The sequence below is a fragment of the Canis aureus genome, chromosome 19 (assembly GCF_053574225.1).
Source record: "Canis aureus isolate CA01 chromosome 19, VMU_Caureus_v.1.0, whole genome shotgun sequence".
Classification (NCBI taxonomy): Eukaryota; Metazoa; Chordata; class Mammalia; order Carnivora; family Canidae; genus Canis; species Canis aureus.
The window spans coordinates 2,827,900-2,842,757 of NC_135629.1; the positions used below are offsets into that span (position 1 = coordinate 2,827,900).

At 48.3% G+C, this 14,858-nt stretch overlaps 1 protein-coding gene across 5 annotated transcripts in view; it reads right to left on the reverse strand.

Moving 5' to 3' along the window:
* MGLL (monoglyceride lipase) overlaps positions 1 to 14,858 on the reverse strand; it is a 114,545-nt gene that overhangs the window by 29,084 nt on the left and 70,603 nt on the right. For 4 of the 5 annotated variants that reach the window (XM_077857592.1, XM_077857590.1, XM_077857589.1 and 1 more), the window contains 2 exons: positions 2,830 to 2,966; positions 1,447 to 1,557 (listed from right to left, as the gene is read on the reverse strand). In XM_077857592.1, the coding sequence (XP_077713718.1) occupies positions 1,447 to 1,557; positions 2,830 to 2,966 (248 nt within the window). The remainder of the gene's footprint in view (positions 1 to 1,446; positions 1,558 to 2,829; positions 2,967 to 14,858) is intronic. The other variant, XM_077857593.1, reaches the window with a different exon arrangement.

A 14,858-nucleotide genomic window follows, 5' to 3' on the forward strand; every position in this document is an offset into this window, starting at 1 on the left:
GACATTCCTGTATCTAAGCGAAAGCCTGGACACAGGACCTGCCCACCCATCTCTGGCTGTGGGCTGGAGGAAACACTTCAAAAACATTTTCATAAGGTTTCATTCCCTGCACTGCGCTCCCCTGTTTGGATTCTCAGGAGAATACTGGAGGAATCAAGCTAAGGCAATTATTTAAATGTCCTGCCATCATTTGATGGTGAGGCAGGGAAAGTAGGCTAAGCCATGGGCTGATGGCCGCCCAGTTCCTCAGGGCCCCCTGACTCCCCATCTCACCCCCACATCCTTTGAGAGTTCTGATAACTGGCTCAGGCAGCAGCCCCATAAGATTGACCCTACCCTGGGGATCCACGGGGTTGGGATCTCCGCTCTCGTGTGTGGCTATGTGCTCTCTTAAACCCCACGCCGCTAAAGGGTCTGTAACATTCACAACTCATGTTCACAGCAAGCAGTCCTGCGAGGCCATGGTTTCATCTCCTTTCTCAGAGAAAGCACCTGTTCTACTCCTAGATCTTACAGTTGACCCTTGAATAATTCCAGGGCTAGGGGTGCCAAACCACCGGGTAGTGGAAAATCATGTATAACTCTGACAACCTCCTCCCCCCAAACCTAGCTCCTAATAGCCTACTGTTGACTGGAAACCTTACTGATAACACATAGTTGATCAGCACATATTTTGTATGTATCATACACTATATTCTTACAATAAAGTACACTAAAGAAATAATGTTATTAAGAAAATCATAAGGAAGAAAAAATCATAAGGAAGAGAAAATCTAGTACGACATTTATTGAAAAAAATCCGTGTTTAAGTGGGCTCATGGAGTTCATATCTGTGTTGTTCAAGGGTCAACTGTATTTGTTATTAGCTTATTTGCCTTGTCAGAGTCACTGGAAGCCCCAGAACCAAGAGCATGTACACACATGCTACTCCATAACAGTGTAACCAAAAACCAAAATGATGGATAAAACAGAGTGATGGATCAATAGAGTCAGAGGGAAAAGTGCTCTGGGCTGGAGCAGAGCTACAGTGAGTATGCTTCTACGGCACCGTTACAAATGGCCTGCAGTTCCACTCACTGGGCACTTTTGGCTGAAGTTGGCAAATATTCAATGAAAATCAGCTCAAGCCTTGAACATAAATTGTTAACAAAGGTTATTTTGCTGGATTCCTGTCACCTTTCCCCTTTTTACCTCTCACCAATAAAACATGCATAAACAGGAAATCATTTTTCTTTCATCTCTAGGGGAAAAAAAAAACAACCACACCTGGCTTTGGAAATTATAGAACCCCAGTGGCAACAATGTTTGTTATTTGTCCAAACCTTCACGTAGCAGATCATGAAGTCCAAAAACAGACTTCGGCCCTCTTCCCCAGACTCTAGCCATAAATCGACACCCTGGGTCTTGGGAACTGCAAGACTTGCACAGAACTGGAAGTCCGTTTACCTTGAAAGTTGTTGCAGACTCAGGATTGGCAAGAACCAAAGGTGAAATCAGGACCATGCCAGAGAAGTGGCTCGGCCTCTCCGCGGCTGTGAGGATGGCGATGGCACCTCCCTGCAAAGCAAAACGGGCAGGGTTGCCACGTGCCAGCTTCCAGCAGCGCACAGCTTCCTACTAAGCACCATCTACACGCTCCTCCTAAGCTGCAGTCCTGGCCTGGAGCCCTGGGGAGGTCTACCTTGGAATAGGCACCATGGAATGTTGGATAAACTGGATCTGAAATTATTTTATTACACATGTTTTTTCTCTGGGTTTTCCAAGAGCAAACATTTCAGAGAGATATAAATAAGGCTCCTGCTTGTAGGCTGCAAGTTAAACAACACATTCCTACTTCGTTTCAAGCCAAAAGCTGGCAGGCCCCCAATTCCTCCATCCCGTCAGCCTTAATAGGAGATTTTTGTTTTTGTAATCGGATTATATGGACAGATCGCTATACTTTTTTTTCTTTTTCCCGGTTCGGTCAGGCTCCCAGAAATTTAGGTTCCAAGAAAAATACTGAGTGAACGTGGATGGTGCTGAAAGCCTGGGGCCTTGGTGGTTTGTCTGAAGCTGCGGGTAACTGGAACCAAGAGTTGAAACCACGTGTGCTTACAGAGGCCAGGCGGGTAAGAGAGACCCAGGAAGCCGGACAGGTGGTGACAAGAGGGGCAGAAGTCCTGCCCCAGAGTGAAGAGTACCCTCCCCCTGCACCCCACATTCAAATTTCATCAGTTCAAGATTCTCTGCCAGCCAACTTGTCAGCTTGTTGGGAGCTAGATATGCCCTGGGGCCCGCCCATTTGAGGACCACGGGTCTGAAGAGGACACTTGGTTGATTCTTAGGGGATTTCATACATTCGCAAGGTGAAAAGGATTTCGAATGACCTTTACGGAATGGTTGCCCTGGGGAGGCTGTGTCTCTAGTTCCCGTTTGTACACATAGGGTTTGGGCACCTTCCTGCCCCGAGAAACAGCTCTACAGGGAGAAGTGCCCTTGGGAAGCTCATGAGAAATGGCACTAAGGGGTCAGCAGAGCTTGAAAAAGAGACTGATTTCCCAAGAGGCCCCATAGCTGAGGTCCCAGTAGGGATGGACAGGCAGCCTCCTGGGACTTGGGCCCCGAAGGGAAGCTAGCTCCCTCTGGGGCTGTCTCCTGAATTCCAAACCTGGCTCGTCCCCAGCTAAATTGCCTGGGAGCTCCAAGTATAGGGCATGCGGGGGGGGGGGGGGGCACATGCTACAAAGGTAGAGAGCAGATGGGGTGGGGAGCACCTCTTCTTCATCACGGCCTTCTCACACCTGCCACCCACTGCGAGGCTGGGGATCAGGTCTTCTGGGGTCTACTTACCATGGAGTGGCCCAGAAGGAAGACAGGAAGCCCTGGGTAGTCTTTCTGCATGAAATCCACGTGCTGTAACACGTCCCTGATGAAAACGTGGAAGTCAGACACCACCATCCTTTCCCCTTCGCTCTGTCCATGGCCAACTGGAAGTGAACAGGAGATGAGAATCGCAGTCACCAGGAGTCTGTCTGCTGCTCAAGCTCAGTGATTTCCCCACCAGAATGACAGGTGGCTCTTTACTGAGGACCTGAGTGTAGCATCTCATCGAATCCTTTCTTTCCCACCACTCTCCCATGGGGGACTTCTCTCCCCATTTTCCAGCTTAGGAACTTGAAACACAGACTGGTCAAGGAACTTGGCCTAGGTCACACAGCTGGAAGTGGTAAGCCAGGATGTAAACATTGCAAAGGCTGTCCACACAGCCAGGAGGCTCTCCGTGTGCCGTTTCCAAGGAAGGAAGAAGGCACAGGTGCACAGAGTCTCACCAGGCCTGATTATCTACCAAGTGGGCAGGAGTAAAAGTGATGGGGCTCAGAATTTTCTGGGTTTTTCTCAGCTCTTTGATCCTCACAGTTGTGTTTCAAGGTTAGCCTTTTGCCAGGCAAAGGGTTGCAGGCTGTCACCCCATTTTACAGCTTTCAGTGACGATAATATGACAAACACACAATGAGAAATAGTGTGTTTGCCAGAGATCTCAACAAAGCCGCAATAAAACTAGGTCACAGTGTATTCCTCCTGGATTTTATGATCTGTCACATTTCTGTACTGCACATTTCCCCTTGTTCTTCTTTTCTTAGGGTCTCTCCACGTTTTCCCCTCTCTGAAGGACATCAGTCGCTATAGAAACAGCGCGCTGGCTTTCTTATTCAGGCTGTAAGCAGCTCATGCAACTGTTTGAAAATCACAAAAAAGAAAGAGCTCCCAGAGAACAGGGGCCACACAGCCAGGGCATCTGTCCAAACCCCTCCCGCCACCTCTGTGAGGCACCTGTCACGGGAATAATGATGGCAACACTCCTTTCATGGATGGCAAGGACTTACTGCCTAGAACTGACAGGCGGCCCACACCTCCAACCCAGAACCCACATTGTTGGGCCATCGGCAAGCCCCCATTTCCCACTGTCCTGTCTGCCATGCTGCCCTGCTCTGGCCCTGCCGTCATATGCAGCCCAGTGCCACCAGCTCTGTCACCTTCCCGATGGCACCCTCTGCTCCCTTGCCCCCTGAGGATTTTTGTCTCCTCTTTAAATTTATTTTATTTTATTTTTTAAGATTTTATTTATTTATTTATGAGAGACATAGAGAGAGAGGCAGAGACATCGGGGAGCCTGATGCAAGGACCCCAGGATCACACCCTGAGCTGAAGGTGGATGCTTAACCATTGAGCCACTCAAGCTCCCCATTTTTATTATTTTTATTTTGGTAAAACATACATAACACAAGTTTTACCCTCTTAACTACCTTTCAGCATAGAGTTCAGTGGACTTGAGTACATTCACGTAGTTGTGCTGCTACCACCACCATCCACCTACAGAAGTTCCCCAAACTGAAACTCCATACCTATTGTTATGGTCTGAACTGTGTCCCTTCCTCCTCCCATCCCCAAATTCCTATGTCGAAGTCCTAAATCCTTATGGCTCAGAATGTGACTTTATTTGGAGACAGGGCCTTTGGGGAGGCCTAAAACGAGGCCCATATGGTGGGTCTTAACCTTAATCTACTGGTGTCTTGATAAGCAAAGGAGGTTAGGACACAGAGACTTAAAGGGCATGCCCACAGGGGAAAGACCATGTGAGGACACAGGGAAATGGGGACGATCTGCAGGCCAAGGAGAGGCACCTCAGACAGCCCTGCCAACACCTCAATCCTGGGCTTCCAGCCTCCAAAGCGCCAGAAAATCAGTGGGTGCTATTTAAGCCACCCCATCTACAGTGTTTTGCCACAGCAGCCAGAGGTCTGATACACCCATCCCATAACAATTCCCCACTCACCTCTCCCCCCATGTCTGCAGACTGTAGTTCAGTAATGGTATGGGCCAGTCTTATGTTTAAAGTTTAAGTTATTACAAATATGTCATAATCATTTCCCCTGTGTGTTTATGTCACTAATTTGATATACTATTAGACTTGTTAATTTCACATTTCAAGAAATTTGTTTCCAGCTATAAGTTATGCTTTTCAATTTAATTTTCTCTTCTGAATACATACACATTGACCTCATACAATGATTGGAAATTTATAGGAAGCTTCATCCAAGGAAGTCTCACTTCTATGCCTATCTATTCTACCTCTCCTCTCTTGCTCCCTATGGTTAACCATCTTCGTTATTTTCTGTTTTCTTCTTGAAGCACTTCTTTTTGCAAAAAATATGAAAATTGTCTACTCGCATTTTCCCTCCTTTCTTGCATTAAAGGTCACATGCCATACAATGCTTCTATTCTACAATAGGCTTTTCTTTCACTTTTAGCATATTCTGGAGATTATTTCATTACAACCAGGCTACAGAACTCTTCTTCATCTTGTTGAACTGCTGTGTGATACGACATTGCCTGAGTGAATGGAAGTTCCTTCAAGCAGTCTCTCACTGAAAGCTATTTTTTTATAGATTTTATTTATTTATTCATGAGAAACACAGAGAGAGAGGCAGAGACATAGGCAGAGGGAGAAGGAGGCTCCCTGTGGGGAACCCGATGCGGAACTCGATCCCAGGACCCTGGGATCATGCCCTGAGCTGAAGGCAGATGCTCAACCACTGAGCCACCAGGTGCCCCACATTGAAAGCTATTTGTGTGCTAGTCAATCTCTTGTTTATCAAACAGTTGGCTGTAACAAATAACCAGGGGATGCCTAATTTCACCTCGGTGAAGGTGTGCCTTCGGGGTCTATGTCTAGATGGGGGTCACTTGGTTGAAAGGAACATGCCTATGTCACTTTGGTATTTTTTGCCAAATTCCCCTCCACGTGAGATATCCTGTATTGACTTGATGAGCCAGGTAGGGGAGAAGGCCGTTTCTCTCAGCCTTACCAACAAAGCATGCCAACTGCATTTGAGTTTCTACCCATAAGATAGGGGAGAAAGTGTAGTTTTTCTACACTTCCTTCTTATTCTCCAAGAGCCAGCTATATTTTCTTCTTCTTCTTCTTCTTCTTCTTCTTCTTCTTCTTCTTCTTCTTTTCTTTCTTCTTCTTCTTCTTCTCCTTCTCCTTCTCCTTCTCCTTCTCCTTCTTCTTCTTTTTCCTATCAGGGTCTTGCATTTTGTCTTGATATTTAAGAGCTGCTTCTCCTCCTCCTCCTTCTCCTCCTTCTTCTCCTTCTCCTCCTCCTTCTTCTTCTCTGTCTTATTTTTAAAGATTTTTATGCATTTATTCATAAGAGATACACAGAGAGAGGCAGAGACATAGGCTGAGGGAGAAGCAGGCTCCCAGTGGGGAGCCTGATGCAGAACTTAATCCCAGGACCCCAGGATCACAACCTGAGCCAAAGGCAGACGCTCAACTACTGAGCCACCCAGGCGTCCCTTAAGAACTTTTTCTATATTAGTTGCTCTTTTGCCCTTTGACTTCATTTATGTTGTGTTTAGCTGTGCGGGTGCGTCTTACTTTTAAAGAGCCAAATAATAATTCCTTTCTTTCTATGGCTTCTGAATTTTGATTCTTGGTCATATAGGATTTCCCTACTTCAGGGTTCTAAAGGATGCTGTCAGTCATACGTTATGAGTTATTTTATTGTTTCATTTCTTTTTTTGTGGTAACACGTATATAACGTGAAGTTCACACGAATCACTTCTAAGTGTCGAGCTCCGTGGCATCAAGGACACTCATGGTGTTGTGTGCCTGCCATGTCTGTTGAGCTGCAAAATGCAGATGGGTCTTCACTGTCTTAACAAAAGTCATAAAAAAGTCCATCATTACTTCATCAAATGGTGAGGTCATCATTGCAATACATGGAAGTTCCCATTTTCACTTGAATCTAGTCTATTTCTGAATTTCTGCTCAAGTCCTCCCATCTGCTTCTTCTTCGGGAGCTATCTCCCTGTTATTAAGCATTACAGTATCTTCCTATCCTTCCTGTGGATTAAGAGCAGGCAGGAGGGAGGCCCCAGCACTCCCTTGCTCCTGTCTGTGGCTCCTCTGACTCTCCTCCTGGTGTAGAGGTCTCCGGGCCACACAGTCTCTGGCTCCTGGCTCTTTCCAGAGCTGCAGATCCATCTTGCCGGTCCCTGGTCTGAAAAATTCCCATCTGTCCCATGGCTCCTTAAACTGGTTCCAAACCGGCTCTCCTCCTGGCTTCTACATTTTGGTTCATGGCCCCATCGTCTCTCCAAATCATTCAGGCCAAAACAGGGCTGTTGTCTTGGACTTTCATTCTATCCCTACATCCAGCTGATGCCCAATTCCTTCTGGATTTCCTGAGGCATACATAGCCTCCTGAATCTGTCATTTGAAGGGGGTGAGGCCCTCATTGGGTGTCACAGGCCACAGTCTCTTGTCCGGACTTCCTGCCCCCCACAAGCTCTCCGCGCTCTAACCTGCTCGGCACTGCCCTGCTCTGCTTCTGGGAGCTGCTCAATCCTCACGTAGCCAGACCTCCCCCACTTTCCAGAACTCGGTCTGCACATTCCAGCCCAGGATTTGGGACCTTCCCTAAAGGCTCTTACTCGTCCCTCTGCCTTGGTAGAAACTTTTTTTTTTTAAGATTTATTTATTTATTTACTTACTTACTTATTTATGAGAGACACAGAGAGGCAGAGACACAGACAGAGGGAGAAGCAAGTTCTCCGTGGGGAGCCCAATATGGGACTTGATCCCAGATCATGCCCTGAGCCAAAGGCAGATGCTCAACCACTGAGCCACCCAGACATCCCAATAGAAACATTCTAAGGCACACTGACACCCACCTGCCCACTGTTTGTCAAAGCATATCTATATTGTCCCTGTCATGGAACAGCTGGCCCCTCTGGGGCAGTGTCCTCACTCCTTCACCAGGCCAGAAGCAAAGTCCTTTAAGACCAGGTACAAATCTGACCACTTCCATGAAGTCAGCTGTAGCCCTCCAGATGCAAGTGTGATTTTTTTCCCTTCCATACCCCAAAGCACTTCTTGTCTCTATCACACCTGAGCTGATGAGACTTGCCCTCTTTCTCTCCCCTAGCACCATCTGCCCCCCATGGCCTGAGGGTCCTTGGAGCCAGGGTGACAAAAGCTTTGGTTAGTGGCTCTTGAGCCCCACTGTACTGTGTCGTGGAGGATTCTGAGGCTAGTCTGGCTGGACTGGGCAGAAAGGAGCATAGCGAATGATTAGTGATGTGTGCTATGGACAGGAAGGAGGAGGTTCAGCATGTGTGCACCCCATATTTGCCAGGCTATCCTGGCAAGCCTATTTTATTCATCTGCACATGCCTTGGGGCTCTGTACACAGGCCTGGCGGCGGGTAGGTGCTTGATTAATGCCTGTTGAAATGGATTGTAGGCAGTATTTTCATAATGGCCACTCATCAAAGAGATTTAACCCCATGACTCCAGTCACAGTGGATGTGATACATTTCCTTTCCCACCCTGTAGACGGAGCCTATGGAGCAACAGTCTGCACGTACAACTCAGATTCTTCTTTCCCTCATATCTTTTTATTATTATTATTATTTAAATTCAATTTGCCAACATAAAGTACAGACTTAATTTCAGATACAGTGTGCAATAATTCATTAGTAGTGTATAACACCCAGTGCTCATCCCATCACGTGCCCTTCTTAATGCTCATCACCCAGTTACCCCATCCCCTACCCCCTCCCTCATGCTTGCTCTCTCTCTCAAATAAATAAATAATTTTTTTAAAAAAAAGCTGGTAAAATTCAGTCTTAAGGGAAGAGGGAGTGTACAAAGCAGGAATAACACCACCTGATATTTGAGTGGCAGTGTATAATTTACAAAGCCCTTTCCCAGGGTTTAATCCATCTGATCCTTCCAATTCTGTGAGTTAGGGTTCCATTCCCTAATTTTTAGCAGAGAACAGTGACCCTCAGGTAGACGGATGGGGCTCGGCCCTGCAGACTCCAGGTCCAGTGTTTTACTGTCACAGCTCTGTGGGAAGCATGAGCAGGAGGCAGGAGGCTGGGAAGCTGGTGGAATGAAAAGCAAAACCCCTCCAAACAGGATGAAGAAGCCGCTGTGAGAACACACAGCTGGCCTCTGGCCTCCGAGCCTGTGCCCTTGTGCCAGGAGCTGCTCACCCATGAGGCAAGCGCGGGCAAGGGTCGATTGGCAGTGACTCATGTGGAGCAGGTCACACTCGCCACGTGGCTGAGCTCTTTAATGCCTGCACATGTACAAACACGGGCCCTGGGAAGCACCCTTTGAGAGCCTTCTCAAATATTTGAGCGCGGGGTACAGTATAAACATACAGGCCAGGCAGAGACCAACATCCAAAATGAACCACAGCACACAGCAACAGACACTCACTGAAGACCTCATGACTGTGAGTGCACAGTGTTCAAAGGTGTCAGCACGGACACGATGACCCATCTGGGAGGTTCAGCAGCCTCCCTGGGCCAGGGTCCCCTTGAGGACGTGCTCTCTGAGCTAAGCTGGGAAGAACGGCCGGGTCCACGATGGGCAGGGTGCGCGGGCCTCTGCCCCAGGCACAGAGTGGATGGACCAGGATCCCAGGTGGGAGGGAGTGTGCTGCCTTGGGTTTGGGGCCATAGTCTGGCTGTTGGCATCTATCTAGAGAGAAGGGGCACCCGAGACAGTCTAACAAAGAGTGACATGTGCATTTGTTTAAAAACTGGCTTCACTTGATCACTTTTGCCATGAGACCATCACAGAAAGTCTTGCCCAAGGCTTTGTCCACTGCCTACATCTATGCCCTGCCCCCTAGGTATAGGGAACCCTGACACAGCTTTTGCTCTGGCTGCCAGGAGTTAGGAGGGAACTTCATCTCTGGGAGGAGGGATGGAGCCATCAGGGTGTGCAGTGGCCCTTGGGGTGGAGTGGACTGAAGACATGGTGAGTCAGAGACCTTCCTCAATGAAGAAGGACATGTAGCCCTGGCCGAGGTCCTGGTCTTGATCTCTGGTCCTGCCTCTACCCACTAGGCCCCCCTATGGAGGAGAGCAGCCCCCAGCTCAGAGGCTGGCCTGCAGCAACACTGACCTTCTCTGTAGACCTAGAGACCCACAGAAGCTTTGAAGTCCACAAAAAGCCTTAGGGTGGCAGAGCTAGTAAGCCACATCTTACCTCTACCATCAGGGAAGAGATGTGGCATGTGGTATTTAAAATGCAGGCCTGGGATCCCTGGGTGGCTCAGTGGCTCAGTGTCTGCCTTTGGCTCAGGGCATGATCCTGGAGTCCCTGGATTGAGTCCCACATCCTGCTTCTCCCTCTGCCTGTGTCTCTCTCTGCCTCTCTCTCTGTGTGTCTCTCATGAATAAATAAATAAAACCTTTAAAAAAATAAAATAAAATGCAGGCCTGTGAGTACAGGTGTTAACATCAGACCAGTGCTTACCTGCACCGGTTCCTCTGTCTTCTGAAAGGCACAGGTCAGCGAGGCAAGTCTAGAATGATGACACCATTTCCATGAGACCTCAGGGTGCCCACGTCCCAACTTTGCCATCTGCCCTGTGAAAGCAGTGCCCTGGCGTCTCTGGTGAGGGGTGTGTGGTGGGGGCCCGGGACTTCAGTTTTCCTAGCTCCTACCCTGTGTGAGGGTTTCTGTGAAAGCAGAAATCTCTCCTGCTTTCTCACCTCTGCTCCTCTGGAAGTGCCTCCCTGCCCTCCAAGCTGGCTGCCTTCCCACAGACCACACAGGTGTCCTGCCAAAGAAACCAACTCTGAAAAGATGAAAGAACAAGGAAAAAGGCTCTGGTCTTGGCTTTGGCTCAACTTCACAACACACCCATGGAGATCCAAGGTGCAATTAGCTCTGTTGTATTTCTTCGCAGCAGCCCAGTGAGAACCGGTGAGGTCCTCTGTTCTTGATTTTCTAGAGGACCTTTCTTCCCATGGGCAAGGCAGCCATGGGAGGGGATGTGGAGCTAACTTGGCCTAGGCTCTGGGAAGCTGGCTATGATTTCCTTGGGGACATCCACTGGTAAGAGGACAGGCACTTCCTCCCACAATTAGGGTGTTGCCTCTGCATTTCTGGCTTACCCCAGGAGATTGAGAAGCACCAGGTTGGGGGGGACCCCTACATGATGTGTGGTCAGGCCAACCAGACAGACGATCATCAGTCATCGTGGAACTTCTGGCCGTGAGAATCATGTGACTGGACCAGCAGCAGCCAGTTGTGGGAGTCACAGCTTCTCAAATCCAGAGGGAGAATTAGCTGTGGATGAGCGCCAGAGTGAAATAGGCATTGGCAGGAGCAAGGTGAAGGCCATAATGGAGCCCCCACTTCTAGGTCTAACATAATCAGCAACTCATACATGATAACTGAAGGAGAGAAACTGGTACAGCCACTGTGGAAAACATTCTGGTGCCTCATAGGGTTGAGATTCCATACTTTACAACCCAACAATTCCACCCCAGGTATAAATATGCCCAAGAGAAATTCTTGTGCACACACCAGGGCACAGGCATATGACCGGAGCAGCCTGTTTCTCAGCCAGAGATGGACAACTTGTAGCAAAGGGGATTACTCTACAGGTGTTATAAGCTAAAGCTACATCCTGCAACACGGATGAATCTTAGTAACAGACATAAAGTGAACAAAAGCAAGTCACAGAAGACTGTGTAAGTGTGCAGTTTAGCCATTTTATATAAAGCTAAAAAAAAAACCCAAGCAAAAGCAAACAATACATATATTTTTAAAAGATTTTATTTATTTATCTGACAGAGAAAGAGAGAGAGAGAGAGAGCACAAGCAGAAAGAGAAGCAGACTTCCCCGCTGAGCAGGGAGCCTGATGTGGGGCTCGATCCCAGGACCTCGGGATCCTGACCAAAGGCAGACATTTAACTAACTGAGCCACCTACGTGCCCTACAAACAATGTATTTTTTGAGAGTGCCATACCCATGTGATAAAAGCAAAAAATAACAAAGCGAGGGAATTTTAAGATGGTGGCTACCTCGATTACTCGCCCAAGTGTAAAACTGGAAGGCATGTCTCCTAAATTTGGGGGGATAAATGAAATCGAATAACCTACCGGGCATACAGGAGGTCACTGGCATATGCTAGCTGTCACCCACCCCCCCTTGCCCTACATACAGTTTCAGATGAGAAAACTCGTAAACTGTCTCGGGGGTCAGCACTCGTCCATGCCAGAGCTCTTCCGCGTGTCTAACCTGTAATTCTCACACTTATAAGAGTTTTGTCTTGTCCAGCTCCCAAAGAGATGGAGGACAGCTGGTCTACATCCTCAGGACAACCATGGCCTTCTTAGAGACAAGGCATTAAATAACCTTTCAGCTCAGTTTCCTGAGAATTAAAACTCCCCAGGTTTAACATGTAACAGACCTTTCTCCCCCTTCCAAAACATTAAGTTGGATCTGTCATGTCCTCCACCCAATTCCAGAAGTTCCCATGTGATGCTCTTCAGCTGCTTGGAGCTTAGGGTCAGGTAAACATGACAAAAACAGAAATGCTGCACCCAAGTTCAGCTTCTGTCGAACCTCTTTCACGCGCTAACAGAAAAAACAGTGGTACACACATGGTAAAGGAGGATTGCTTTAAAACAAGCGCAGATTCATTTTGCCAAGATGTGAGATACTATCTTTTCAATATACATAAAGTGAAGCTTACTTAAAGCCTTGGAGAGGTGCAAGCGCCCAAGACCAGCTGAGATCAGGGTCCCAGAGCTTTCAGAGAAGGCGAGAAGTGGCCAACATGTTCCCAGCAGCACAATGTAAATGAGGTGCAAATTCAAGATACACACATAAGATGTTATGAAGGCAAAAATTAAAGAGACCCATTTGTTAAGTTTTTATTATATGCCTGTGCCTATGCCAGCCTCCCAGGCCTGTGATTCCTCTTGTATGGTGATAACAACTCTCACTGGAGGATCACCATCTAATGCAAAGACAGGAGGCAAAAGCCAGAGAAGACCAGGCACCAGAGGACTGGGGTTAAGGGTGGAGTTGGCTCTGTCTCCATGTGACCTGGGGCAGGTGGCCTCACCCCCAAAAGCTCAGCTTCCTCCCCTGCAGCAATGGGCACTCACTCACAAAGCCCACTCCATGGGGCACTGTGAGGATTAAGTGAGAGCCTGAGGGTGAGGTGGTTAGCGCTGTGCATGGCACGCAGTAAGTGCTCCATAAATGCCTACTGTTGTTATTAGGTTATTATGAACCCAGGGTCTGGACCCAAAGCAGCCCTGCATTCATTGCACTGGAACATCTGCTGTGTCATTTTCAGTTCCAGCACATCACTGACCACTGCCAGGATACAGGGAAGTCATCTGCTCCTCAAAACTGGCATTAATTATGTAATAACATGACACAAGAGGGTAGCAAGTGAGAATTATGTCAAGAGTGCCCATGAGTCCTAGAAATTTGTGAACGATGACTTAGATCTTTCCTGTAGATTCCTCAAGCAGATGTGGGGGCAAGCCACACCCCAGGAAGCTTTGTTTCCCTAAGGAGTAAGCTGGGTAGGAGTCCCACATGATAAGGGTGGAGGGGTGGAGGCTGGGGGCCTGGAGGCCAACCTCAGGCATTCCCCACCAACTCAGTCGTGTCAGAACAGGGGATGAAGCAAAGGGAGGCCTTTAGCAGAAGCCATCTGCCAGGGTTCTAGGGGCTCTGCTAGCTTGAGCCCCAGATCCCTGATGGCCCTGTCTGTGAAGAGGTTAGAGACTGGCCACCTGGCTCTCTGCCCACCCTCACCACCGGGACACAGTGATCTCCTGGCACAGAGGGATGGAGCACGGTCCTGCGGCTGTGGCCCAGCCCCTCTGTGGAGTGAGCATTCCCCAGCCACCCAGCTGCAGGGCGCCAAGGCACTTTGTGCCATCAGGTGGTAGGACTGTAGCAGGGTGCTAATCTGTACGCTAGCCACTGGCCACATGTATCAGTTGAAGGTAAAGTAATACATGTTCAAGGCAGCTCTCTGGGGAAAACCAGACAAGCATCGAGGTAGCCACAGAGTGTGGGGTTAGGTGGGGGCAACTCTGCAGTTAGACATCCTCAGGTCCAATCTGGCTTCATTATACTAAAGCATCATATAGGGTTTGCAACTTCTTTGAGCTGCAAAGTGTGGGTAAAAATAGCCCTTCTCGACTTGGATTGTTGGTAAGATTAATGGAGATAATGTGCACAAAGTGCCAGGTAGGTCAATGCTGGGCACAAAGAGATCAGTAAGTTCTAGCTGCAGAAATAAGAAACTAAACAAACAAACGAAAAACAACAAACCACCTCTGCCCTCACCAAGCAGAAATGAGCATTACTCAAGTTTGGTCTCACTCCAATGGCTTGTCAACATGAACTGTGTGAACTGACCTAGGATGGCCTCTAAGACACATCGCTGGGAGAAAAAAACCTCAAATTGTGGCATGCTGCCTAAAGAGCTCACCACTTATGTTTTTAATAACCCACAAAATCATACCATTCCCTATGGCCCCTGGGAATGGCCATCTGCCCTCGTGTGGCTCTGGACACTACCTTGGCTGGGCCAGAGCAGGCTGGCCTGGGCCCCTCAGGCTCTTCCCAGCCTGAGATTCAGGGGCTCTGCCCTTCATCAGGCAAGGGCCTCCTGCTAGGACACCCAGGATGCACATGCCTTACAAAGGCACAGAAGGTTTAGGTGGAGGTGGCCATGGACACACCTTCCAGCAAGAACAGCCAAGGAGCATAAGTTGACTCCTTGTTCAGTCAACACCACCATCCCATGTCCAGTCCCTAGGGACACGTACTAGAACATGGGGTGGGGAGGAGGTCAATCCTGCTAACCGACGAGGCCTACCTTCTCTAACAGAGCTGCTGCAGGAAGATGGAAAAGCAGCTCACGTCAACCAAATAAATGTTTCTTACATACCTGCTGTGTGCCTGGTCATGGCTTCGTACTGGGAGCCTCGAGTTGATTTGTAATTTAATATATGATATATGA